The following is a 27884-nucleotide window of genomic DNA, read 5'->3' as shown; positions in this document are numbered from 1 at the left end:
GCAGTGCATGTGCCTGTGGAGCTGCGACTGGCAGCAGGCGAGACTGCGTCCATGGACAAACATCGAAACTACTAGAGAAGTGATTGAATAGACTTATCTACAGTCATTTAACTACCTTAATCCATATATCTATACTTGGAGTGGAAACGTTCACGGGGTGTATTTATTGCAGTGCGTAAAAGTGACCTTCGAATCTCTCAGAAAAGAAGCACGTCTCAAGAAAGCGACAATAATGTCAGGCACCTTCAGTCCCAAGATGACGAAAACCCTGGAAGATCTGAGTCTGGACTCGGGCTACGGAGCTGGGGACTCCTGCAAGTCCCTCAGCCTCTCCTCGTCCAGGTCCCGGCACTCCCACACCCACCCACACCGGGGGACCTGGTGGAACCAGATCAGCTCTCTGAGCAGTAGGAACGCCAGCTGGGACACAGTCAACACGGTGCTGCCTGAGGATCCAGAGGACATACTCTCCAAGTGTCCTCGTCTGCCGACGCTGGAAGAGGTCCCCTGGACCGACCAGGAGATTGCTGAAGTCCTGCGTAAAGTAGCAGGTGAGGAGATGGCTTTCTCCGGTGACGCAGTCAGCCGTCTCTCGCTGCTCTTGCAGAGGGCTCTGGTTCGGATCTCCCGGGAGGCTCAGAGACTGAGTGAGCTGCACCGGCGATGCACGCGCTTCGAGGTGCAGAGCGCCATTCGGCTGGTGCTGAGCTGGGGGCTGGCTGAGCGGTGCGTGGCTGGCACGGTGAGGGCCATTTCTCTGTACAGCATGAGCTCGGGCGAGACACTGCGTCAACGGGGCAAGTCCTCGCGCTGCGGGCTCAGCCTCCCGGTGGGACGGTTCTACAGGTGGATGGTGGATACGCGTGTGTCAGTACGCGTGCATGAGCACGCAGCCATTTGCCTGGCCGCGTGCGTGGAGAGCCTTGTGGAGGAAGTGGTCGTGCGGGTGTTGATGATGGCAGACGAGCGGGAGAGAGAGCGCAGGGGCACCTGTTGCCTGGTAAATATTGAGGTCCTGGACGGGGTCGTCAATGACGACGCGGAGCTGTGGGGAGTGATGCAGAACTACGAGCATCTGATATGCGGGAAAAATGCCAATGGTAAATGTGTGTGTGAGTGCGTGTATGCGTGCGCCCCATCCCTGATGACACAATATGTGAATCAATTATCACTTTCCCTCTGTCCATGCACTAAATACACACACCCCTTTCCAATAATGATTTTCTTCTCCTATGACTGCGCACAATGGAATGGTTCTTCAGTGAACATGCATTCTGATAATTCTCTCTGGCAGCTTTTGGAAGTCTAGCAGAATTTAAAGGAACAAAACAAAAGTCCACTCAGGCAGAATATTCGAGAGAGAGAGAGAGAGAGGCCCTTCTAAAAAACTGACCCCACATATGAGAAGCATGCATGTGTGTGTTGTCAGTAGCAGTGCTTGGGTAAAATCACTGAGGAAGCCAAGCCAGGAAAGATAAGCCATCTATGTGTTGTGATAATTGCAATGTTTGCTCTGTAACCTGTTAGTTCATATGCCTTGCGACTGTTATATAGAGGCCTAAGGCCGAGACAGTAAGAAGACAACCACACCTTTGTTTCATCAAAACTGGAGAGCGTATTGCATGTAACAAACAGTTACATGCAGTGGTGGTAAAGTACGCAATTGTAATACTTGAGAAAATATAAAGATACCTTAATAGAAAATGTCTATAAAAAAAAGTGAGTCACCCAGTAAAATACTATTTGAGTAAAAGTCAAAAAAGGTTTGGTTTTAAATATACTTCAGTATCAAAAGTAAATGTAATTGCTAAAATATACTTAAGTATCAAAAGTAAAAATTATAAATGATTTCAAATTCCTTATATTTAAGCAAACCAGTCGTCACAATTATTATTCATTTTTTTAATTTACGGATTGCCAGGGGCACACTCCAATGCTCAGACATCATTTACAAAAGAAGCGTGTGTGTTTAGTGAGTCCGCCAGATCAGAGGCAGTAGGGATGACCAGGGATGTTCTCTTTATGAGTGTTTGAATTGGACCCTTTTCCTGTCCTGCTAAGCATTCAAAATGTAGCCAATACTTTTTGGGGGACAGGGAAAATGTATGATTTTCATGAAAGAATGTAGGGAAGTAAAAGTTGTGAAAAATATAAATATGAATAGTAAAGTACAGATACCCGAAAAACTACTAAAGTATTTTTACTTAAGTACTTTATGCCACTGGTTACATAACCTACAGCATGGTCAATGAAGTTAATATTTCCGTCATTTTCGGACCACGAAACAACTATTGATTTAGAACACTATACCATCAGTCGCAAAGAAAACAGGAGCTGCCTCCACTATTCCAGGACCATTTCAACTTCAACATCATTAAATCACCTATGCTTAGTCTAAAAGATTCCAAAAACAATTTAGTCCAATCAACGTAAGCTAAATATGTGGCTATACATTTCTGTGTGTGTGTGTGTGTGTGTGTGTGTGTGTGTGTGTGTGTGTGTGTGTGTGTGTGTGTGTGTGTGTGTGTGTGTGTGTGTGTGTGTGTGTGTGTGTGTGTGTGTGTGTAAGTAGAAAAAACATGTTGACTTACCCTACTTGTAGAGAAACGCCAATGCCATCCTCCTCTCTTTCATGATGCCGAAACCGTCATACAGTACACGCTTTTAGTTCTTGTTGTTCTGGGATACCTGGCTAAAATGCATGCTCGCTAGCCTAACTTCCTTTCGTTCATGGGCAACGATTAGCCAGCTTGTTAAAACCAGCAGTCCAAATCCCTATCTCCATCAATGGCTTATTTAGGAAAGGTCCAAATTTAGCTAGCAAGACCTGAGGACAACAACACAACGAGATGCAGCAATTTAAAAAAAAAAATCTGTCAATTACATTTGGCTTGATGTGATGCGATTTGACTGGTGTGAAGCCAAATCCAAAATGGCTTACCTTTGACATTTTTTTTTATGCATCAAGACTATTCAAAGTTGAGCTCACTTAGTTTAGCTCAACGCTGATTGGCTATTATTATATACTTTTTATCAAGGGAGGCCAAATGCTCGCTGGCTTCCCTTGCATTCAATGCTACGGGCAGCAACAATATCGTACTCTTTTTGATCAGACAGCATCAGATAGATGCAATGATGACTCTCTGAGGTCATTAAAGATCCCATGGCTTTATCGTAAGAGTAGGGGAGTTATCCCCGGTGTCCTGGCTAAATTCCCAATCTGGCCCTCAAACCATCAAGGTCTCCTAATTAATCCCCAGTTTACATTTGGCTCATTCATCCCCCTCCTCTCCCCTGTAACTATTCCCCAGGTCGTTGCTGCGAATGAGAACGTGTTCTCAGTCAACTTACCTGGTAAAATAACGGATAAATTTTTTGAAATTGTATTAAAAAGATGGGCTACACATACAGAGACAGAGGGGCGCTGTTCTGCTCGCTCAGATGCCTTCTCCATTGAGATACATTCAGCCTCTGGCGAACTGAAGGAAAATGATGGTACATTTTTGGGGGAAGCCTGGCTTCCCTTGGCATCCATGAATACATGCCACTGTGTGTGTTGTGTGTATGTTGATCAGAGCGCAAAGATTGATATTTCATTAACAGTGATTAGGGTGTGCTTGTGTCCACAGAAAAACATTTGTAGACTCATTCTATAGAGAGAGAGAGTGAGTAAGAGAGAGAGAATTGTGTTCTGGTTTTGGGGTTGACTAATGACGTTGAGATGATCTAAATGTCACCCCTGTTCCCTCTCTTTGTATGTCCTTGAAGTCCCAGAGCAGGCTAAATGCCCTAACTGTTACAAATGGACTCCATGGAAAAGCAATCACAGTGATAAGTGGTGAGGTCACTGGTTTCCTAGGTCCTCTAGTACTCAGAACCATAGAACCATAGACCTACGCTCTGCCACAAGTATGTCAAGGTTAAGGGGAAAGCCCCACAGAGCCCGACAGACAGGAAACAGTCATTAGGTGTAATATTGTAATGGAGGACTGGAAGTGGGAGATCTCCTAGGGTGCTGTGGTTAAGCCACAGTGTGTGTGTGTGTGTGTGTGTGTGTGTGTGTGTGTGTGTGTGTGTGTGTGTGCATGTGTGTGTGTGGCGGACTGAGAAACGAGCAGTTAAAGGAAGGAGCCATGGTTCACATCACCAGTCAGAACCCTAATTGGAGGCCAGTTAGGGGGTCCTGTTTACCTAAACCAATCACACACAGAATAGTCTATTTTGTTTGTTCGGATAGAAATGTGTCTTTCCCATTTATACCATTGTATGTTATTGCACGGTACTCGATTACAGTGTTATTACTGTTTATATGTGTTCTACCTTTATCTGTACCTTCATCTGTACACAGTAGCCTCAGCTCACCCATCTTCCCATAGTGTGTTCTAATCAGAGGCGCAACTTTGCTTTTAAAAGTGGAGGGGACATAACCTGGCGGGGGGGGGTCTGGGGTCCTCCCTCAGAATTTTTTGGGCATCTAAAGCTCATTTTCTGCATTTCTACACAATCTAATATGACCATTTTGGGGTCACTTTGATTGTTTCTTAACACTTCTACATGCATTTTATGCTACCATGATTATGGATAATCCTGAATTAATTGTGAAAATGATGAGTGAGCAAGTTATAGATGCACAAATATCATACCCTCCAAAAAATGCTAACCTGTTATTGTAATGGTGAGAGCTTAACATGTCTTGGGGTTATGATATTTGTGCGTCTGTACCTTTCTCACATTCATTCAGGATTATCCTTAATCATGGTAGCATCCACATGAAGTGTTTAGAAACATATTATATTCTTATTTACAATAAAACTGACTCCAAAATGCATTTATATTGGTCACAAAATAATCTGAAACACAACCAAAACATACAGCAGAGTCACAAGCTTGATGTACACATTGCTTGATATGAATGTGGGACCAAATACTTAACTTTTTACTACTTAAAAAAATACAAGTGAATTTGTCCCAATACTTTTGCTCCTCTAAACCGGGGGGGGGGGGCTATGTACAAAAATAGGAAGAAGGGAGAATCTGTAGACATGCGGAAAAAGAACACACTCTTTGCCAGAATTCAGCCAGCCTTCACAAGAGCGTAACATTTTGAAATATGTCCCTTTTTGTGTTTTACACTTCCAGGGGAGGAATTATTTCTGAGTGCATGATTCAGTTTCACTGGCATATAGTATGTTCTATGGATGGCCTTAAACTGCAGCAATTTCTGTCTGAGATTATATGAACATGACTGGGCATTCTAACATATCTGTATACATTCATCACCATCATCAGGAGTCTCTCCCAGGTCTTCCACACATTTTTGTTTTACATAATTTGTGTCATCAAGAAAGGCCACTATCAACCGCTAATACAGTTTAGAGGTCAACTTTAGAGGTTTGTCAGACTGCCGTAAAATAGTTAAAATCTTTGAAGCATCTGGCTTGTCCACTGTTTGCTACACAGAGTGAATAAAGTGTTGCATCTGCCAAAGTTCTCTTCAACCGCCTGTCACCATTTGATACTGCTCAGATGACACCTGACAAAGGTCCAATAATATCCAATAATAAAGTCAATAGAACCCAACCAAGCTGCACTGCTTCTTGACACATTACCCACTTAACCCGGAAGCCAGCCGCACCAATGTGTCGGAGGAAACACCGTACACCTGGCGACCGTGTCAGCGTGCACTGCGCCCGGCCCACAACAGAAGTCGCTAGTGCGCGATGGGACAAGGACATCCCTGCCGGCCAAACCCTCCCCTAACCCGGACGACGCTGGGCCAATTGAGCGCCGCCCCATGGGTCTCCCAGTCGCGGCCGGCTGTGACAGAGCCTGGATGAGCGATGAGACAAGACTGTAACTACCAATTGGGTACCACAAAATTGGGAAAGAAAAATATGGGTAAAGGAAAAATGGAACTTTGTATCCATTCACTGATTGTTATAATATACTGTAAAATTCACCTGAGCTCCGTACACTGGTCTTCCCTGGCTGTTTGACCCTGCTGGGACACCTGTCACCATCTGATCCTGCTAAGACATGATGAGAATAGTGTTGTGTACTGACTGTGCACCATAACAGTGAAGCTTCTAGAGCTGTATATTACTGTCAGTGTGAAAAGTAGGGAATTAGCTAAGGAAACTGACAGATCGGTAACGTTACATTGCTATACTAAAGTGGATCAGTTGATCTAATGGTACATCAACTGGCGAAATCTAGCCAGGTGAATTTACTTCTGTTGAAACCGGACAAAACAAAAGCTAGAAAACATTTCCATACGCACAACAGCTGTTAGATACTGCTACCTGACAGATAGCTAGGCCGAAGTTAGTTCATTCACTATTCATTGGGGTGGCAGGGTAGCCTAGTGGTTAGAGCATTGGACTAGTAGCTGGAAGGTTGCAAGTTCAAACCCCTGAGCTGACAAGGTACAACTCTGCCATTCTGCCCCTGAACAGGCAGTTAACCCACTGTTCCTAGGCTGTCATTGAAAATAAGAATTTGTTCTTAACTGACTTGCCTGGTTAAATAAAGGTTTAAAAAAAACTTCAGACAGAACTTCAGTTGAGTGGGGATGAAACATTAGCTAATGTTGCATGTCAGTTACACTACTAGCTCAGCACTAGGAATAAATACATTTTTCCTGTTGAGTCAAACAGCAGTTACCTTGCCAGCTACATTAGTCAAATAAAGAGTAGCCAGTTTATGCTCTGCTTGCTTTTACAACGCTGAGAAAAGCACACAGACAACAGCTGCCTCTGGACGCTCTGTGGTGTCCACGCAGTCCTAAATCCAGCTGGCTGAAACCACCAAACATCTTACCCTACCGCTCTGAGGCGTCCACATGGTCCTAAAGCACACTGATGCTGTATTTTGTATTACAATGCAATGACAAAACTGGGGGGACAACATTTTTATTTCAGAATGTGGGGGGGGGTCATGTCGCCCCCATACCCAGTGAAAGTTGCACCCCTGGTCCTAATGGAATTCATTATACAACGGGTGGGTTTAATCCTGAATGCTGATTGGTTAAAAGTGCATTCCAGCCGGAATGATCATTATTTCGACTTGTATGTCAACGCAATTGCTCCTGTACATCCTCAAATAATCATGTAAGTAACATCAACAACTAATAGCAAAGTTTTCACTTTGACATTTACTTAATTATAGATGTTAAACCAATGTAATATATTATTACACATTCCTGTGTGAATTTTTACACAATTTTGAGTCAAATTAATGTGACACTACCTGTAGAGTAACTTTAAGACTATGTAGACTTGGACCAAATGTTATCTGAAACAGTGTTGAATTCAACTCTATAGGTGTTAACTTAACACTTTTATTTTTACTGTGTGGTACTGTCTGGAGTACCCCTGAAGTACCCCCTCATGTGCATTTTTACCAGGAAGCCTATGGTCTCATGAGTCTTCTTAAGTACCCCCTGTGGATAGGTACCCCCAGGGGTCCTACCCCTGGTTAGGAACCACTGCTCTAAACACTACATACACGGCTAGAGGCCAGCATTCCGCTCTTATACTGGGACATGGGTTTATGGCCCTCTGGGTTAGGCTAAAGCTTAAAGGAACTGTTAATAAAGCACACACTAGGTGTTGATTATTGCATTTATGAGGGAAAGAGTCAGGTTTAATGTTACTGTGAAGCTGACATTGGTAGATTGGCAGGTGCTGTTACTACAGTCATGAACAGGTCTAGGAGAGGATGGAAGGAACTGGATATCTAGTATTCTCTCTGTCTCTCTCTCTCTCTCTGTCTCTATCCCTCCCCCTTCACATTCCTTTCTCCGAGTGCCCCTCTCAATTTTAGGTACATCTGACCTACACTCAATATGATCAAATGACCATGACAAATGATAGTACCTAACCCATAAACTTTGTGACAGTAAATCCAACATAATCGATTCTCACTGTGAAACCAGATAAGGTGCTTCCTCTCACGAGAGGATCTGTTCTCAGCATTCTCTCTTCTCTGCGCTGTCCACACACACAGCTTGGTATCTCATCATCATCCTCCTCCTCTCAGATCTCTATAACAGCAGGCTCATACTGCCTCTGCACCATAACATCTCTAGATGTATCATCTTGTATGCCTCGTTGTCTTCCAGAGTAGCGGTTATCCCTTTATAGTATTTACTACTCTGTTTGAAAAGGGTCATGGTTTGTGTTAACTGGGAAGCTATATCATTTAGTCCTTTAAGTTGGACGAGTCCACAGTGTGAAGTGTGTTTCACACACAATCTCGGTTTTGGGCGGGGAAAATGTTGTTTTTGACTAATCCGGAAAACAGTTTAACTTCCTAGTTATATCACGTTTTAGGGAAGACCCAGATGCAGACAGTGTCGAAGTAATACAAGTGTATTACTAGAATAGGGGGCAGGCAAAACGACAGGCCAAGGGCAGGCGGAGGTCGGTAGTCCAGATCAGAGTCCAAAAGGTACAGCACGGCAGACAGTCTCAGGGTCTAGACAGGCACAGGTCAATAATCCAGTGTGATGTGATAAGGTACAGAACGGCAGGCAGTCTCAGGGTTGGGGCAGGCAGAACCGGGAAAACTAGAAAACAGGAACTAGAAACAGACAGGAGCAAGGAAAAAAACCCTGATATGGTTGACGAACAAAACATACTGGCAACAGACAAACAGAGAACACAGGTATAAATACACTGAGGATAATGGGGAAGATGGGCAAGACCTGGAGGGGGATGGAGACAATCACAAACGCTGCACATCACGAATATGCTTCCCTATTCCCCAGCTGATTGCCAGGCACGAGGTAGGAAGGATGGTCTCGGGTTTCGAGGTTATAGCCGTGGGGCTATACGGCTTGACAGCGCATCCAGCTTGACATTCTTGGATCCCGGTCGGTATGAGAGGGAGAAGTTGAACCGGGTGAAAATCAGGGCCCACCCAGTTTTCCTGGATTTGAGAAGCTTGGCGGTGCAGAGATATTCCAGGTTTTTGTGGTCGGTCCACACAATGAGCGGATGTTCCGCCCCCTCCAGCCAGTGCCTCCGCTCCTCCAAAGCCATCTTCACCGCGTGAAGCTTGCGATTCCCCACATTGTAGTTCCTCTCCGTGGCGTTGAGGCGATGGGAGAAGAAGGCACAGGGATGTAACTTGAGGTCCAGGGTAGAACGCTGGGTCAGGACAGCCCCCACTCCGACATCCAAAGCATCGGCCTCTACCACGAACTGGTGGGACGGGTCAGGATGAACCAAAATGGGATCTGTGGTGAAACAGTGTTTGAGATCCCGGAACGCCCGGTCAGCAGCTGGGGACCACGTGAACAGAACCTTGCGAGGGGTGAGTGCAGACAGACGGGAAGCCAATGTGCAGTAACTCCGGATAAAGCGACGAGAAAAGTTGGCGAATCCCAGGGAGCGTTTCAGCTGCACCCTGGACGTAGGCTGGGGCCAATCCACCACCGCTCTCACCTTCCCTGGATCCATCTGTACACTCCCTGCAGCGATGATGTAACCCAGGAAGGGGATGGTGGAGCACTGGAATTCGCACGTCTCTGCTTTCATAAAAAGCTGGTTCTCCAGGAGGTGTTGGAGAACCTGTCAGGAACATGTGCTCTTGGGCGGAGCAGGAGAAGCCGAGGGTTTCGTCGAGGTATACGAAGACGAACCTGGTTCAACATGTCATGGAGAACATCATTAACCAGAGCCTGGAACACAGATGGGGCGTTGGTAAGGCAAAATGGCATGACCAGTTCCACGTAGTGACCGCTGGCCGTGTTGAAGGCAGTCTTCCACTTGTCCCCTTCCCGTATCCGCACCAGGTGGTGGGCGTTCCGTTGGCCCAGCTTGGAGAACACGGTGGCCACCTGGACCGGCTCGAAGGCCGAGGAGATGAGTGGAAGTGGGTAGCGGTTCTTCACTGTGATGTCTTTGAGGCCCCAGTAGATGCACGGTCACAGGGTTTTGTCCTTCTTCTCCACAAAGAAGAACCCTGGGCATGCGGAGGAGGCAGAAGAATGGATGAACCCTGCAGCTAGGCAGTCATCAATGTAGGTCTCCATAGCCTTCGTCCTGGACCCGACAGAGAGTACAGTCGTCCCCGGGAGGAGTGGTGCCTGGGAGAAGGTCAATCCCACAGTCATATGGTCAGTAGGGCGGAAGCGAAGTGGCCTGGGCCTTACTGAACACCTCCCGGAAGAACTGGCTCTCCGCGGGAATAGTGGAGATGTCCGGGACAACTTCCCAGCTCCCAGGAAGACTACCTGGGCAGGCTGCACTGACTTCAGTCAATGAGCATGGCAGAACGGTCTCCAGCCCATGATGGCATCATAAGACCAGTCAATAAGGGGATTGTGTCACTGGAGCCAAGAGAAACCAAATACCATGGGAACCTGATGAGACTTAATGACCAGGGATTTGATCGTCTCGCTGTGGTTCCATGTCACACGGAGGTAAATGGGGGTGGTATTGTGGGTGACCCGGCATATAGAGCACATGTCCAGGGCTCTAACGTCCATGGGAATGGAGAGGGGCTGAGTGGGGATACCCAGCTCGGATGCCAGGGTAGCATCCATAAAGCTCTCATCGGCCCCAAAGTCAATGTGTACCCGGAGAGATTTCGACTGGTTCCCCAACAGCAAAATTGCATGAGAATGTGTGCGAGTAAGGGGAGAGGAAAAGTTATCCGTATGGCCCACCAGAGTACTGGCTCCTACCTGTGAGCCTGGTATTTTAGGGGACAGTTGGAGACGAAATTACCAGTAGTCCCTCAATATAGGTAAACTCTTAGTGTGAAGCCTGTATATCCGTTCGGCTGGAGACAGACTAGCTCTGCCTAGTTGCATTGGCTCGGGAAGAGGTGAATAGGCAGACTTCGGAGACTCTCAAGGGAACTCAGGTAGCCTTGTATTCTCACGGCAACAGAGCTGTCGTGGACTTCCGGGATGCCTCGGAGACGAGGTGGAATCCTTGGGCGGGCAAGTGAAAACAAATCTTCTTCCTTCGTTCCCTTAGTCGCCCATCGATCCAAATGGTCAAGGCAAGCTCGTCCTTTAACCTCTCTGAACCACCCATACTGGATAATTGTCATCAGCAACGCTGAATAGCATAGCGTCACAGTCAAATAATATTACTAGAAAATATTCATATTCATGAAATCACAAGTGCAATATTGCAAAACACATCTTAGCCTTTTGCACCGTGCAGGACATCTGGTAAATTATGCGCTTGTGTCAAAAGGGGGTTTCAGTAAATTTTGGGTAGCATATGTGTAACTCAGGGTAGGATTGGTCCCTATGTCTCCCCTCTATCCATACTGCTGTTTTAGTCTGACCAAACAGTCATGGCATTATGCCCTGCCACAGAAAGGACATGTTGTGTGTCATAGAAAGGTGACTGTGCCTCTGTTTTCAGACACACACGCACGCACGCACGCACACACACACACACACACACACACACACACACACACACACACACACACACACACACACACACACACACACACACACACACACACACACACACACACACACACACACACACACACACACACACACATACACAGGAGGAGGGAGGTAAAGGAAATAACGTAATCACACATGATTAGGGAGGTAAGCATGGTTTGTGTTCACACACACAGTAGCCGTAGCCTTGGGGAGTTAGCAAGCACAAGTAGGGTTTGGAAAACACTCAGTTGTGCTTTGTACCCCCTGAAGACTGGTCTCTTGTTGTGAATGAATGGACTATATGAACAAATACTTGTTCAGATGGCACACATGACTTTTTTTCCCAAACAAAGTAGCTAGGGTCAATCAATGTAAGTTATCCTAAAGGATTATATTTCATTATGCTTCGACAACCAAGAAAATATTTATTTCAATATTTAAGTCAGTTGGATTGAGACCGACTTGGGAGTTACAGACAGTTTATCTTTGGTTGTGGCTTAAGCTTAGTTTGTGAACCGAACAATTCATTTTTGGTGTTGATTTACAATTGCTACCAATAGTCACGTTATAAATATTGGATTTCTTTCATCCAAATGAAAGCTTCCAGTTGTGTTCGATAAAAGTTACAGAGTAACTCCTATCTACTTGAAAAGTTCTCTCACACACTTAACATACACAATACACACAAAAATATACACACATGTCTCAGAGCAGACTTATTGCTGGTGGTGAGTCTGAGGCTGTGTGTAGAGTCACTGATTATACATGATTCGTTTTGAGGGTTGCCAGTGTGGGGACCGTGGTGTAAGGGAAGATAGGTGGGGTGTGACTGTGTAATGGTGTGTGTGACTGTGTGTCTGTCTATGTGTATGGCTTATCCACTTAGTATGGGGCGGAGTGTGGACAGTGGTTGTGGGTTCAGTTCATCAGGATCACTCTGAATGCTCTCCTAAGGTGCATCCCAAATGGCCCCTTATTCACTTTATAGTGCACAACTTTTGACTAGGGCCCATAGCGCTCTGGTCAAATGTAGTACACTTTATAGAGAATAGGGTGCCATTAGTCATTCAACATCAATACGTCATACACAGCCCTCTCCCACACTGATATAAATAGCTGAGTAAGACTAGTGGGTTGGGGGAGGGAACTTTGCATACTAAGCCTGTAGAGAGCAGAGCTATCGTAGCTTGGCTTTAGGCTTTTGGTGCCTTTTCCATTGTGTAAAATACAAGAGTGTCAGCAAATACCCATCTCACACATTGTGTTTGTGTGTGCATGTGTGTGTGTTTGGCTCTGTGGGAGTATGTGTGTGTGCTTGTGCGTGTGCGCATGCATGTTTTATATTTGTGTTTCTAGGAAACCTCCCTGTAAGGGGTGATTCTATTTGGGAGTGGGTGTGTGTCATATACTGTCCAGATTGCTGACTTTGTGGCTTGTAGAACTGTAATTCTCTGTGGGAGAAAGCAATAGATTAGTTAAAACCCCTTTTGGTCAGGGCAGTAAATGGTTGAACGTTCCATTACTACTCTGTTACTACACTCTTAGAATAAAAGGGTTCCAAAAGAGTTCTTTGGCTGTCCCCATAGGATAACCTTTTTTTGGATCAAGGTAGAACCTTTTTTTTCCCTAAGAGTGCACCCTACAGATGAGAATCCGATTTTATTTGGGTATGGTTAAGATGTGATCACATGCGTCAAGGCATTACCTGTCTCATTTCCTGAAGGTTTAAATGAAAGGCTAAATTCTAATTTTAAAGGTGGGAGTATATCTCTCTCTCTATATATATATATATAGAGAGAGAGAGAGCGAGAGAGAGAGAGAGAGAGAGAGAGAGAGAGAGGGATATTAAGACCTCGTAAAAGAGGACAGAGAGAGGTGGTGTGTAACTAAACATTTACCCTCACCCCATGTCTCCTCAGTCTTTTCTCTCTCAGAGTTAATCTTAGTTCATAAACAAACTAAATCCGATATGATCCCCTCATTATTCTCCCTGGTTACAGAACTGTCCTGGTAACTAGTAGTGCATTCAACCTTCACCTCCAAAGTAAACCTTTTATATAGTCCGTCTATGGTCCTGGTTGTTTCTGTGCAGATGCCGAGCCATGGTGGCAGACACTGACAGCGTTAGTGTGAGTTGAAACACTACATTAATGCTTAAATAGCTTGAGGTCTTTGAGGGATTTAGTAACTCATTATGAGTAAATGTTCCTGATGTCTTCTACCTTTTTATATAAAAAAAATGTTTTAAAAAAAATTGCGTGTACCTTTTGTATGTACAGGTGAGCTATCCCTGCCAGCCCATGTCAGTCCATACACAAAGGACTCCCGGGCACCAATGGAGAGCAGGGAGGATGCCTACGCCCACCTGGAGCTACGTACCTTGGAACAGTCCCTTCTGGCCACATGCGTGGGCAGCATCACAGAACTCAGTGAGTGTGTGTGTGTGTGTGTGTGTGTGTGTGTGTCTTTGTCTGTGTCACATTCTCAAGCTTCACCCTCACTCAAACACTCTCAAATGTATCACATACCGTCTTCATTTGACATTCTAAGATTCCCTCTCTCACACACTCTTTCTCAAACACTCACATCCTCCTCTCGCTTTAGTCCTAGCCAGCGAGGAACTTTCTGGTCCTTATGCATGTGATTCATCAGCCTCATCTAGTCGGGAGAAAGAGACAGTTGCAGGCACAGACTCCTGCTGACCACGTTCAACCTTATTCTGAGTAGAGGGCCATCTTTCACATTTAGAGAGGTACCAGCTGTCAACTCCAACATCCCCAGTCCCTCTTGTTCTTCTGTTGTTCATCTTCATTAAAACTTGGGCGCCTAATTAGGGCAGCACTGAACAGTGTTTTGAATCCATCCAACTGTCCATTTGTCTCATGTATTCTTTTAGAATGTTAACTTACGTACACGTTCTGTAAGTCAGTCGTCCCCGAAACATTTTAAAGTGCTGTGCCTCACCTAGCTAAAGCCTCTCAAATAGACAAAACACGATTCTAGCCAACAACTAAGGCCCGGGATTCAATCCTATCATGCTTTGTCGACACAATGTTGGTGTAGATAACAACACTGGTCTCAGGTCTGACGATAGCATAATAACGTTACCCTGTTCACTGTCTTTAAAAAAGAAATCTGACCCTTGGTCTGTCTCTAGGGTCCCTTCATTAGATTCTGACAGGGATGTCGTATCCACAGAAACATTAGGCTATATAACAGACTACTCTGTGTTCCCAAAACACAAGGGCACTTTCATGTCAGCCACAGGGTGTTATAGACCCCCTTGCTCACCCCACCCCGCCCCTCACACACACACCCCAAACACACACACACACACTCCCCTGTTTCCACAAACCAAACAAATTCCATGTTGGTCCTTTCTTCTCTGTTCATCTTGGGAGTAGCACCTAGCGAAACAGTGCACACACTTGTTCATTCTTGGAGCCCAAGCGCATGAATTAAATGGGAGAACATACAGTTTGTTTCACCATAAAATAAATCATAATTGTGGTGCTTATTGCTATCACTAGAGATTACACATAGTCTAGTATATCTAGCCATATGGATATACAGTACATACTGTAAATATGAACTGTAAATATGAACCAAAACCTGCATATACTTTGACAGACACTGTGGCTACTCCAGGAGTCTTAGCATCATTAAAAAAAGGAGTTGTCGTTTTAAGATTATAATCTCTTTCACATGAGCAGATTCTCTCACTGCTCTCTGGTTGCTACGTTTAAGACCTAGCGTCTCTTCTTTCTAATGCCTTCCACATATGTTGCGGGATAAGTGACTGCGATAGCTACAGCCGAGGACGACTATTCCTGATTTAAGGGTCGACAAGGAAGGGACGTGCCGTTGAGCCCAGCTTACCTCAACTCTGCTCCCAAACTTGCCTTCTAATGAGTTTTATCGGAGACTCGATCATTGAACCGTTCCCACTGTCTCATCTGTAAAGAGATATAATAAGACACAGAATTGATTAACGTAAGACTAACGTTACATCCAGCTGCTACCTGGGATATCTGAGACACTGAAGGGGAAAACGTGCAGTGTGGCTCTGTCTATAAGTGTACTGACAGAAGTTGAAAGTCCCACAGCTTTGCATTAGAAATGCATTGGTAAGGAAACCAATAGTGTATACATAGCATTGTGGGTACTGCAGTACATCATGCTACAACTACAGGTCTTAACAGAGCATGTATAGCTGAGGTGTTATGGATTTGTATCAGATGATGATGTGTGTGATACTAAATGCGTGTGTGACTGTTTCCTCTCAGGTGACCTGGTGTCACGGTCCATGCACCACATACAGCGCCTACGCGCAGTTAGCCACTCCCTCAGCCCTAATTGCCCAGCAAGTCAGCATCCAGTATTCTGGGCGCCCGATGCCATGCGTACCCTCTACTACTTCCTGTCTAGCCCACAGATGGAATCCCTGGAGAACCCAAATCTAGAGCCCCCCAGGATGGCCCTGAGCAGAGAGAGGTAAGGGCTGTGTGTGTGTGTGTTTGCGCGTGAGTGCTGTGTGTGTGCATGTGCCTTCTTGTATTCATAGGCACACAGAGATATTGTTTCCCTCCACCTGGTACCAATTATAATCACAGGCCCCATTAACCCGTTAGCTTCCAGTTAGACTCGGCTCTGTGTCTCTGTTGAGGCCTGTGATCTCAGTAACCATAACCAGAGAGGAAGAGGTGAAGCGAGAGGTTTCACTCGCCAAAATCTGTCCAAAATAAGCCCAATGTGTTTCTATGGGCTTATTTTGGACCTAAGCTTGTCGCCTGCTTTTCTGCCTTTGGGACAACATCTCCCATTGTTAGGGCGGAGACATGAGAATCTAGACATTATAAACAGATCTCTGCCATAACGACCAGCCTCTGTGCTCTGGGGAGGTGAAGAGACCACATGTTCTAAAACAAGCATCACATCAGGGAAACAGTGTTCTCTTTATAGTCCTTTGTTAACAGTGAAAGGGTTCCCTTTTTCTCAATTGGGGCAAAATGTATGGGAGGTTTCTACATCAACACACATTAAGAAAAACACCCTGTGTGAACCTGTTTTAGGCCACTGCAGGAAAAGGTTAAGTAGTCTTTATTGTACCAAAGGCTGAGGAATTGGTCCTTTATGCCAGATTTGAAGGCATTGTGAGGTTTTTGAGTAATTGAGGAAAGTTAATAATTATATAACTTCATTGTTTGAATCTTTGCTCCTCCCCCCAGACTGTTTATGCTCCTTCCCCCTCTGATGGAGTGGATACGGGTTGCCGTGGTGCACGCGGAGCACCGCCGCAGCCTATTGGTGGACAGCGATGATGTCAGACAGACCGCCAGACAGCTCCTCCCAGGACTGGACTGTGAGCCCAGACAGCTGAGGTAGAAAACACACTGAGCATTGCATGTTTAATGACATACACTCACTAGCCAGTTTATAAAGTACACCCATCTAGTACCGGGTCGGAATCCCCTTTGCCTCCATAACAGCCTGAATTCTTAGGGGCATTCTACAAGGTGTTGAAAACGTTCCACACGGATGTTGGTCAATGCTGACACAATGGCATCACATTGCTGCAGATTGGATGGTGGTACATTAACTCTGCGAACAGCCCGTTCCATCTCATCCAAAAAATGCATTATTGGGTTGAGGTTCCAGGTGATGTTTTTCCACTCCTCAATTGTCCAGTGTTGGTGACCACATGCCCGCTGAGCCGCTACTTCTTGTTTTAGCTGATAGGAGTGGAACCCATCTGTTGCAATAGCCCATCAGTGACAAGGATCAACGAGTTGTGAGTTCCGAGATGCTGTTCTGCACACCACTGTTGTACTGCTCCGTTATTTGTCTGTTTGTGGCCCACCTGTTAGCCTGCACGATTCCTGCCATTCTCCTTCGACCTCTTTCATCAACAAGCGAACTTCACCCACATAACTGCCACTGACTGGATGTTTTTTGTTTTTCGCCCCTTTTCGCTTGGGTCACTCGTTTTGCCCACTCTGATGCTCAATCGAACAGTAACTGAACGTCTCAATGCCTGTCTGCCCGCTTTATATAGCAAGCCACAGCCACGTGACTTACTGTCTGTAGGAGCGATCGATTTTCGTGAACGGGTGTACCTCTACCTAATAAACTGGCCAGTGAGTGTATATTACTGTAACATGCAATAGAAAGATGCTGAACCATACTGTTGACTTGTGAAACCAGTGCATAACAGTAGGCCTACTGTCATTATTGAAGAGTTAAGCATGTTAGAAGTTTTCATTGTAGCCTCCCTCTTTCTCTCTCGCTCTCTCTCTCTCTCCTTATCCTCTTGTCTCCCTCTCTCCCAGGCCTGAGTGTTATTCCAGCTCATTTAGGCGTCTGGACTCTAAGGCTGCTACAGAGAAGCTTCAGCTGGATCTGGGCTTCCGCATGCTGTCCTGTGGCAGAGCGGACCTGATTGGTCAGGCCACACAGCTACTGGGACCATCAGGGCTTAACACTATGGATGACCAGGTAGCACTGGGGATAGGGAATAGGAGAACATGGTGGGGATAGAGGTAGGGGGAGTTGGGGAGAGGGGTAGGATATACAGTATACATATTCAGACATAAGACTGAGGTTTTGGCAGGGAAGTTAAAAGAGACGTGTCAGTCTTCTGCTTGTATGCCCTACTGCTGTTAGAGAGTGTAGAGACTGTTCAGAGTAAGATGTGTATTCTCTGACCTACAGGGTATGACCCCTCTGATGTACGCATGTTCGTGTGGAGACGAGGCTCTAGTCCAGATACTGGTGGAAGCTGGAGCCAACCTGGACCTGGCGGTGAACACTACTACTCAAAAGATATTAGCATAATATGATATGGATAGAATATCATGTAATGGGTTTAAAAAATCTGGTAACTTTCTGGCCTTCTAGGCAGAGTTGCAAAGGAAAAGCCATATCTCAGACTGGCCAATAAAAATAAAAGATTAAGATGGGCAAAAGAACACAAACATTGGACAGAGGAGCTCTGCCTAGAAGACCAGCATCCCGGAGTCACCTCTTCACTGTTGACGTTGAGACCTTGTGAGGCGTCTGTTTCTCAAACTGGACACTCTAATGCACTTGTCCTCTTGATTAGTTGTGCACCAGGACCTCCCACTCCTCTTTCTATTCTGGTTAGAGCCAGTTTGCACTGTTCTATAAAGGGAGTGGTACACAGCTTTCCACGAGATCTTCAGTTTCTTGGAAATTTCTCGCATGGAATAGCCTTTATTTCTCAGAACAAGAATATGCTGATGAGTTTCAGAAGAAAGGTCTTTGTTTCTGGCCATTTTGAGCCTGTAATCGAACACAAATTCTGATGCTCCAGATACTCAACTAGTCTAAAGAAGGCCAGTGTTATTGCTTCTTTAATCAGGACAACAGTTTGCAGCTGTGCTAACATAATTGCAAAAGGGTTTTCTAATGATCAATTAGCCTTTTAAAATGATGAAGTTGGATTAGCTAACACAACGTACAATTGGTACACAGGAGTGATGGTTGCCGATAATGGGCCGCTGTACGCCATGGAATGTAGATATACCATTAAAAATCAACCGTTTCCAGCCACAATAGTCATTTACAACATTAACAATGTCTACACTGTATTTCTGATCAATTTGATGTTATTTTAATGGACCAAAAAAAATGCTTTTCTTTCAAAAACAAGTCTACATTTTAGACTTAGATATCGTAACGTTCTTCATTCTTCTCCCAGGTTCCCTGCTGCTCCCTCAGACAGCCCTCAGTCCACCCAGACAGTCGTGGTTGGGTGGCCCTCACCTTCGCTGTGCTGCATGGACACCTCTCAGTATCTCAGGTGAGTCCTCACTGCCCAGTGGAAAGGGTCTAACACAGTTTCTTAATCACACATCTCAGACTTGATAGTGCTGCCCTGTGGGAAGGTTTGGTGTGTGTGTGTGTGTAGTGTAGCGTAGTACTAACCATTTCTCTGGGTTTCCGTGTTGTATAGCTGCTGTTGGAGGTGGGTGCAGACGTGGAGGGGACTGCTGTGACTTCCAGCCAGGAGAGTTCTGCTGAGACTCCTCTTCAGCTGGCCTCTGCTGCTGGGAACTATGAAATGGTGAGCCTGCTGCTGGCCCACGGGGCCGACCCTCTACTCAGAGTGCATGATTGGAACGCTCTGACATCCCCGCTCTACGAGGACATGAACTGCTTCAGCTACGCCGCTGCACATGGACACAGGTAGCTACACCTGTCGAACTGGTCCAGACTTGGGTTATGTCTCAATAGTCTAAAGTGTTGTCCTTTCTATGTCTATTACCTTCAGTCAGAACTGAATAAATGAATGGATACTCATCCTCTATTCTCCTACAGGAACATCCTGAGGAGGCTTCTGACCCATCCCCAGCAGAGGAAGGAGGACATTCTCTCTCTGCAGGAGATACTGGCTGAGGGGTTCCAGGAGGAGGAAGAAGAGGCTAGCTCACTACCTCCCCCCAGCCTCAGCCCTTGTAGCCCTGCTGTCTGCCCCAGTAGCTCCAGCCCCAGCCCCATGCCCAGGCTATGTAAGGCCAGGATGAAGGCCCTGCAGCAGGCTGCCTACTACAGCGCTGAGCACGGTTACCTGGATGTCACCATGGAGCTACGATCACTGGGTATGGGTTATTTGTAGGCCTACTTCTTTTGTTTTATGCCATCATCATTGTTTTGTGAAGGACTCAAGCATTCCCGAAAGCACAGAATATTATTTGATCCACTTTAGGTTGTTTGAGACTTTGTTCTCAATGACTACAGTTGAAGTCGGAGGTTTACATAAACCTTAGCCAAATACATTTAAACTCAGTTTTTCACAACTCCTGACATTTAATCCCAGTAAAAAAAACTCCCTGTCTTAGGTCAGTTAGGATCAACACTTTATTTTAAGAATGTGAAATGTCAGAATAATAGTAGAGAGAATTATTTATTTCCGCTTTTATTTCTTTCACCACATTCCCAGTGGGTCAGAAGTTTACATACACCCAATTAGTATTTAGTAGCATTGCCTTTAAATTGTTTAACTTGGGTCAAACGTTTCGGGTAGCCTTCCACAAGCTTCCCATAATAAGTTGGATAAATTTTGTCCCATTCCTCCTGACAGAGCTGGTGTAACTGAGTCAGGTTTGTAGGCCTCCTTGCTTGCACACGCTTTTTCAGTTCTGCCCACAAATGTTCTATAGGATGAGGTCAGGGCTTTGTGATGGCCACTCCAATACCTTGACTTTGTTGCCCTTAAGCCATTTTGCTACAACTTTGTAAGTATGCTTGGGGTCATTGTCCATTTGGATGACCCATTTGCGACCAAACTATAACTTCCAGACTGATGTCTTGAGATGTTGCTTCAAATATCCACATACTTTCCCTTCCTCATGAAGCCATCTATTTTGTGAAGTGCACCAGTCCCTCCTGCAGCAAAGCACCCCCACAACGTGATCCCTCCCACCCCTGTGCTTCACGGTTGGGATGATGTTCTTCGGCTTGCAAGCCTCCCCCTTTTTCCTCCAAACATAATGATGGTAATTATGGCCAAACAGTTCTATTTTTGTTTCATCAGACCAGAGGACATTTCTCCTAAAAGTCCGATCTTTGCCCCCATATGCAGTTGCAAACCGTAGTCTGGCATTTTTACGGCAGTTTTGGAGCAGTGGCTCCTTCCTTGCTGAGCATCCTTTCAGGTTATGTCGATATAGGACTTGTTTTACTGTGGATATAGATACTTTGTTCCTGTTTCCTCCAGCATCTTCACAGGGGCCTTTGCTGTTGTTCTGGGATTGATTTGGACTTTTTACACCAAAGTATGTTCATCTTTAGGAGACAGAACGCGTCTCCTTCCTGAGCGGCTGCGTGGTCCCATGATGTTTATACTTGGGTACTATTGTTTGTACAGATGAACATGGTACCTTCAGGCATTTGGAAATTGCTCCCAAGGATGAACCAGACTTGTGGAGGTCTACAACTTTTTTTTCTGACGTCTTGGCTGATTTCTTTTGATTTTCCCATGATGTCAAGCAAAGAGGCACTGAGTTTGAAGGTAGGACTTGACATACATCCACAGGTACACCTCCTATTGACTCAAATGATGTAAATTAGCCTATAAGAAGCTTCTAAAGGCATGACATCATTTTCTGGAATTTTCCAAGCTGTTTAAAGGCACAGTCAACTTAGTGTATGTAAACCTCAGACCCACTGGATTTGTGATACAGTATATTATAAGTGAAATCATCTGTAAACAATTGTTGGAAAAATGACTTGTGTCATGCACGAAATAGATGTCCTAACCGACTTGCCAAAACTATAGTTTGTTTACAAGAAATTTGTGGGGTGGTTGAAAAACGAGTTTTAATGACTCCAACCTAAGTTTTTTTAAACTTCCGACTTCAACTGTAGGTGAATAATCTCTTGGGACCCTAATTTGTTCCTTTATTTGTTCCCCAGGTGTCCCCTGGAAGCTCCATGTGTGGCTGGAGTCCTTCCATGTAGCCCAACAACAGTCCAGAGATGAGGTGACCCTCTCTCTCCTCAGAGACTTCACAACTATCAGGCCACAGGACTACTGCCAGGAGCTGGTCTCGCCCGCTCTACCACTCTTGTTTAACTTGTTTGCGACCAGCAAGGTAGCCATGACTGCTAGGCTACCTGGCAGTCCAATTTCTCCTTCAGTCGCTGTTGTTTGGTGTTGGGGTTTCCCGTGTAGACTACACTATGTCAGTAGAAGTTTTCATTGAGTAAATGTTCAATGGAACCTCGAACCAAAAGCAGAGTATGAATCAGGAATCGATCCAACATAAAAAAAAAAAATCTAAAATCCGTTGTAATTAAAATGGGTAGCAAAACTTGCAATGGCTGTTATTATAAAGTCACATGACTCTTTTTGAACATGATTATATCCCTTTAGGACTATGCCATAACCAAGAGACTGTCAGCCATCTTCTCTCACTGTTACGGCTCTGCTCCTACTCCCTCTGTTCCTCCGATGGACCTCACTCTCTCCACACAGCTAGGTATGGAGACGGGCATACTCTCTCTGCATGGAACAAACTGTAGTCTGTCTGATTGTTCTGATTCTTAGGGTCGAGTTTTCACCTCATTTTAGCAAAGTGCAACTCCAGCGTTTGTGTAAATCATGCTTTGTTGCGTAAATCATGCTTTGTTGCGTACATGTATTTCAATGCATTTTTCTGACTCTAAATGGTGCAAACGTCACTTTGGTCTCTCTCGTCCACCAGATGCTCATTTCCTGAACAACCCAGAGATGTCTGACATAATGTTGTTAGTGGAAGGCCGTCCCTTCTACGCCCACAGGGTTCTCCTCATGTCTGCCTCCAAGAGGTGAGCGAGCCCTTCCCTCCTCACACCTCGAGTGGAGGCTCTAGGTGTTTTCAGGGGCAGTCTGTGCTTTTGTGTCCACAAGATGGTTATCAAGTCTCTTTCAGGTTTCGGTACCTGCTGAGTTTCTGTGGGTCAGACACCAGCACCATCCACATCTCTGACATCACATACAGCACCTTCCAGAGGATGATGAGCTGTCTGTACTGTGGGGGGACTGAAGGGCTGAGGCTGTCACAGGCTGACGCTATGGAGGTAATACATGTATCCTCATTTGCACTGATAGAACTTCATTCATTACATCCCATTGTTGATCCATACATTTACCACAGTGATTAAGCTTTCGGAATGGTCCCCCCACTGTCACTTCATTGAGGAGTGGAAAGACAACATAGTGGAGGTCATTCATAAAATGTAAGCATTTTGGATAGGTGTGATTATATGTTTGGAGTGGTGACTTGTGATGGAAGAACAATCTGCTCCTCTGTCAGCAGCTGCTGCCAGTGGTCTGTTTCTTCCAGCTGGAGGTGCTAGAGAGGCAGTGTGAGAGCCTGCTCTCCCAGAGTATCACCCTGGACAATGCTGTCAGCATCTACTTGATGTCTACGGTAAGAATTCAAACATTGTTAACATGTTGTCCTACGCAGGCTTAAAACTATAAGTCATCATTGTATCTGTGTGTTGTCTGCACCTTGAAATGAGTACGTGCAATCCATTATAATGATCATAATAGACTAAGTGGGCCTGTGTGAGTGGTGCTTGCATTAGTATCATTGTAATATTTATTTATTTTTTTCCTTGAAAAAGTGTGTTTTATGGTCGATCACAATTGTGACCGGTGGGATAATGTTAAGTAAACTAAATTAACATATTTCTCCTATGCAGTTATCAAACTTCTTATATATCCCAAACCCAGTTATTAACACATTTAAAACTCTGTCACTGGCAATCCCCAGCATTGCCACTAGGATGCCCCATCACATACTAGTGTGACTATTTTGCAACCCTTATACAACACCGGTATGAATGCTGAGAGTGAAGACAAAAAAAAAATAACCATCAATGTATTTCAACATTGTTACTTTATTGTAATATACATTGTAACATTGTTACTTTATTGTAATATACATTGTAACATTGTTACTTTATTGTAACATACATTGTAACATTGTTACTTTATTGTAATATACATTGTAACATTGTTACTTTATTGTAACATACATTGTAACATTGTTACTTTATTGTAATATACATTGTAACATTGTTACTTTATTGTAACATACATTGTAACATTGTTACTTTATTGTAATATACATTGTAACATTGTTACTTTATTGTAACATACATTGAAACATTGTTACTTAATTGTAATATACATTGTAACATTGTTACTTTATTGTAATATACATTGTAACATTGTTACTTTATTGTAATATACATTGTAACATTGTTACTTTATTGTAATATACATTGTAACATTGTTACTTTAGTGCAACATGTATTGAAACATTCATGTTGTAACATTTGAACTTGTACTTTAGTGCAATATTCATTGAACGATTGTCATTGTGACATTTTAGTCATTGTGACATTTTAATGCATTTTAGTGCAACATTCACGAACAACCATATAGCAGTCGTGTGTTTCCTTCCCACTGAACATAAAGGTAATAGTGAACATAAATGTAATATTTAGGATAGAGGTAGCCTGTAGAATATGCATACAAGTAGAGGCCTACACTCCACAAAAAAAAAAAAAATTATATATATATATATATATATATATATATATAAGCACCACTGGAAATTGAGTGCTTATATATATATACAGTGGGGCAAAAAAGTATTTAGTCAGCCACCAATTGTGCAAGTTCTCCCACTTAGAAATATGAGAGAGGCCTGTAATTTCCATCATAGGTACACTTTAACTATGACAGACAAAATGAGAAAAAAAATCCAGAAAATCACATTGTAGGATTTTTAAGACATTTATTTGCAAATTATGGTGGAAAATAAGTATTTGGTCACCTACAAACAAGCAAGATTTCTGGCTCTCACAGACCTGTAACTTCTTCTTTAAGAGGCTCCTCTGTCCTCCACTCGTTACCTGTATTAATGGCACCTGTTTGAACTTGTCATCAGTATAAAAGACACCTGTCCACAACCTCAAACAGTCACACTCCAAACTCCACTATGGCCAAGACCAAAGAGCTGTCAAAGGACAACAGAAACAAAATTGTAGACCTGCACCAGGCTGGGAAGACTGAATCTGCAATAGGTAAGCAGCTTGGTTTGAAGAAATCAACTGAGGGAGCAATTATTAGGAAATGGAAGACATACAAGATTTTGATTATTTTTCGTCGACTTTTCTTTTCTTCCTTTATCAATTTTTATTTTATTGTCTCAGCCCTTTTTTTTTTTGAAGCACTGGGCAGTGGCGCTTTGCATTTCTCACATGCATAGGTAGTGTGTTTGTCACAATGACGACATCTATGGAACCGGTGCATCGTGTTGATTGGCCAGTGAGAAGCTTTGTCATATCTTGCCTGATCTTCAACAGTAGCAGCCAGTAAAGATCCCCTTCCGTGGCTCAGTGGTTTCGTGACTACCTTTTCAATATTTGGGGTGTATACTATGTGTTTTGGAATCACTTCGGTGGCAGGCCTCTTCGCTCGTTTGAACCCTCAATCTTTATTTTTGACCACCTGCAGCTCTTCCCTTGGCTCTTCTGGCTGACCCCTATGGCTTGTAGAGGCCCTTGGCTCTTCTGACTGGACCCTCTGGCGGGTAGAGGCCCTTGGCTCTCCATTATCAACAATGGAGGGCGGTGGGAGGTTTGTGGATGGGGGGTGTGGGGGGGGGGGGGGGGTAGGTCATCATCATCATTGATAACGTTGTTCTTGTCATGATCTGTTTGTATAGGTTCAGCATATTCATTCAACAGCCTGGTTGGCAAATGGCCTGTCCATAGTCTATATCTGGCCCATCGCTATCACAATCGCTCAGGGCAGCATCTTTCTCATTTTGAGGGATAACTGCAATGTTGCATGCCTTGTCTGGGCAGTCACCTAGATCCAACATATCTGGAACTTGACTCAAAGTGAAACTAAAAGAAATAACAGAGTGGAAAGTTAGGTAGAACAAGAACTATGTATGTGTATACCTAGATGCACTGTTATCCCACCGGTCACTATTGTTGCCGTCAACATGTTTACACATTCTATGACCGCACTAAACAAAGTTGAGGAATTGCAAATGCATATATCAATACTAGACACCTTAAAGATGATGTGTACCAAAAACCTTTGTCCTATTTTTATGTTAACATACTTTAGTAATCTTTTGTTTGGGAGTTTTGATGCAGCCATCCTCTTCTCATGGTGCAACCAGGAAGTAAACAGCTCTGGTCATGTGACAATTTACACTAAACATGTGACACTGCACATCTTCTATTGAGACCCTTTATTATTTCAATATTGGCTGGAAATGCATTGATATATCATCCAGTAAGATTTTTAGAGCTTTATAACGGGAAAAGTATTTTACAGTCCCTATTGTGACTGATGGGATTAAATAGGTGAAGAACAAATTCTTATTTTCAATGACGGCCTAGGAACAGTGGGTTAACTGCCTTGTTCATGGGCAGAACGACCGATTTTTACCTTGTCAGCTCGAGGATTTGATCTTGCAACCTTTCGGTTACTAGTCCAACGCTCTAACCACTAGGCTACCTGCTGCCCTTATGTGTCTCTCTTTTTTTAAATTTTGTTTTATTTCTCGCTCTCTCGTCTGTCTGTCTGTCTGTCTGTCTGTCTGTCTGTCTGTCTGTCTGTCTGTCTGTCTGTCTGTCTGTCTGTCTGTCTGTCTGTCTGTCTGTCTGTCTGTCTGTCTGTCTGTACAGGATCACGGGGCGGCAGAGCTCAGGCGGTTCTGTGAAGGTTTCTTCCTGCAGCACATGGAACAGCTCCTGGCGAGAGAGGACTTCCACAGGCTGCTCCTGGGAGGGGTCCATCAGGACCAGCTCTCCCCAGGGACAGAGACCCGGAGTGGACCATGTCAGGAGCAACACTCCTCTCTCCTCCTGGAGGATCTGGAGGTCACTTTGGTCCACCGGCTGCTCTCGCTGTATCCTCCCTGCAGAGAGTAAGCCACCGGCTGCGTCTCAGTAGTCATAGTTGGCTTCTTTGTTCTTCCATCGTCTCGTTTCCTTCAACTGTACTGATGGGAAATAACTACATGTGAAAGACAAATAGCTATATCTGCTCTTAAATGTCAGTTAGGGTGAAGGAAATGGGATGAGGAGAGGAGGCCACGTTAGAATATTGAGATGGACCCCATGTGGGGAGAAGGACAGCCGTACCAGCATTCCTGGAGATAAATAACCGGTGTAGTGTAGCGCAGTATCTCGCAGTGTGGTGATGTCACCACTGTTGCCAGCACAGGTTGGTAATGCTAATCTGTCACCAGGGCCTAGGTGAATCTGCCACCGGAAAGAACACTTTTACTGTGATCTAACAGGCCCTCAAACCTGCTCTCTCTGCCTCTGTGAATGCCCAAGGTACTGCTAAGACAGTTACTTTAGTTACTTTAGTTTCACTCATGCCACAAATAGCGAAAGGACAACTGAAGGTGCTGCAAAATAAAAGTTAAGAGACAGAAGCATAATGAGTTTTGCAGTTGTGGAACGCAACCTCATCATCAATTCCTCAGGTAGCCCAGAGAGCAGGAAGGAGGATTGATGGATGGAAGTGGAAAAGTACTGCTGCCGTCTAGTGATGTGTAGGACTTGTTCCACGGGACTGACATAGGAAATCGAGAAATAGTCCATTGCTTAATTAAGAGAGGAAATGGATGCAATGTACTACGGCTGGAATTCGATCTTAGAATATGATGAAGGTTTCTGGATATACCCGCCAATATAATAACAGGTACTGAGACTTCTTTTCTAGTAAGAAATAAAGCATTTAGAGCATTTTGGACTGCTGTTACTTACTAGAGTCCATCCTCTCTCGTGTGGATGGAACTTGGGGTTGATACCGTATATATTGTACCGGAATAACAGAACTCTGAATATGTTATTGTTCTGTAGATACAGCTTGTCAATAAACGTTTTTTTTGCTCACAATAATTAA

The 27884-nt window shown here is 44.4% G+C and overlaps 1 protein-coding gene across 1 annotated transcript; it reads left to right on the top strand.

Moving 5' to 3' along the window:
- On the top strand, positions 1–27884 carry LOC109884731 (ankyrin repeat and BTB/POZ domain-containing protein 2). Its single transcript, XM_020476658.2, has 15 exons — positions 1–1100; positions 13705–13854; positions 15712–15919; positions 16654–16806; positions 17755–17920; positions 18137–18226; positions 19146–19247; positions 19401–19633; positions 19766–20046; positions 21863–22041; positions 22323–22428; positions 22654–22756; positions 22861–23008; positions 23248–23361; positions 26654–27884. Exons 1-15 carry the CDS (start codon positions 233–235, stop codon positions 26897–26899), a joined length of 3147 nt encoding a protein of 1048 aa, XP_020332247.1. The 5' UTR covers positions 1–232; the 3' UTR covers positions 26900–27884.

The sequence above is a fragment of the Oncorhynchus kisutch genome, linkage group LG3 (genome assembly GCF_002021735.2).
Source record: "Oncorhynchus kisutch isolate 150728-3 linkage group LG3, Okis_V2, whole genome shotgun sequence".
Classification (NCBI taxonomy): domain Eukaryota; kingdom Metazoa; phylum Chordata; class Actinopteri; order Salmoniformes; family Salmonidae; genus Oncorhynchus; species Oncorhynchus kisutch.
This window is presented reverse-complemented; position numbering and strand designations above follow the sequence as displayed.

Coding starts and splice junctions, on each gene's coding strand:
- LOC109884731 (XM_020476658.2), top strand. CDS start 233: ATGTCAGGCACCTTCAGTCCCAAGATGACGAAAACCCTGGAAGATCTG. Junction 20,047..21,862: donor CATGGAGCTACGATCACTGG/GTATGGGTTATT, acceptor TTTGTTCCCCAG/GTGTCCCCTGGAAGCTCCAT. Junction 23,009..23,247: donor CACAGGCTGACGCTATGGAG/GTAATACATGTA, acceptor CTCTGTCAGCAG/CTGCTGCCAGTGGTCTGTTT.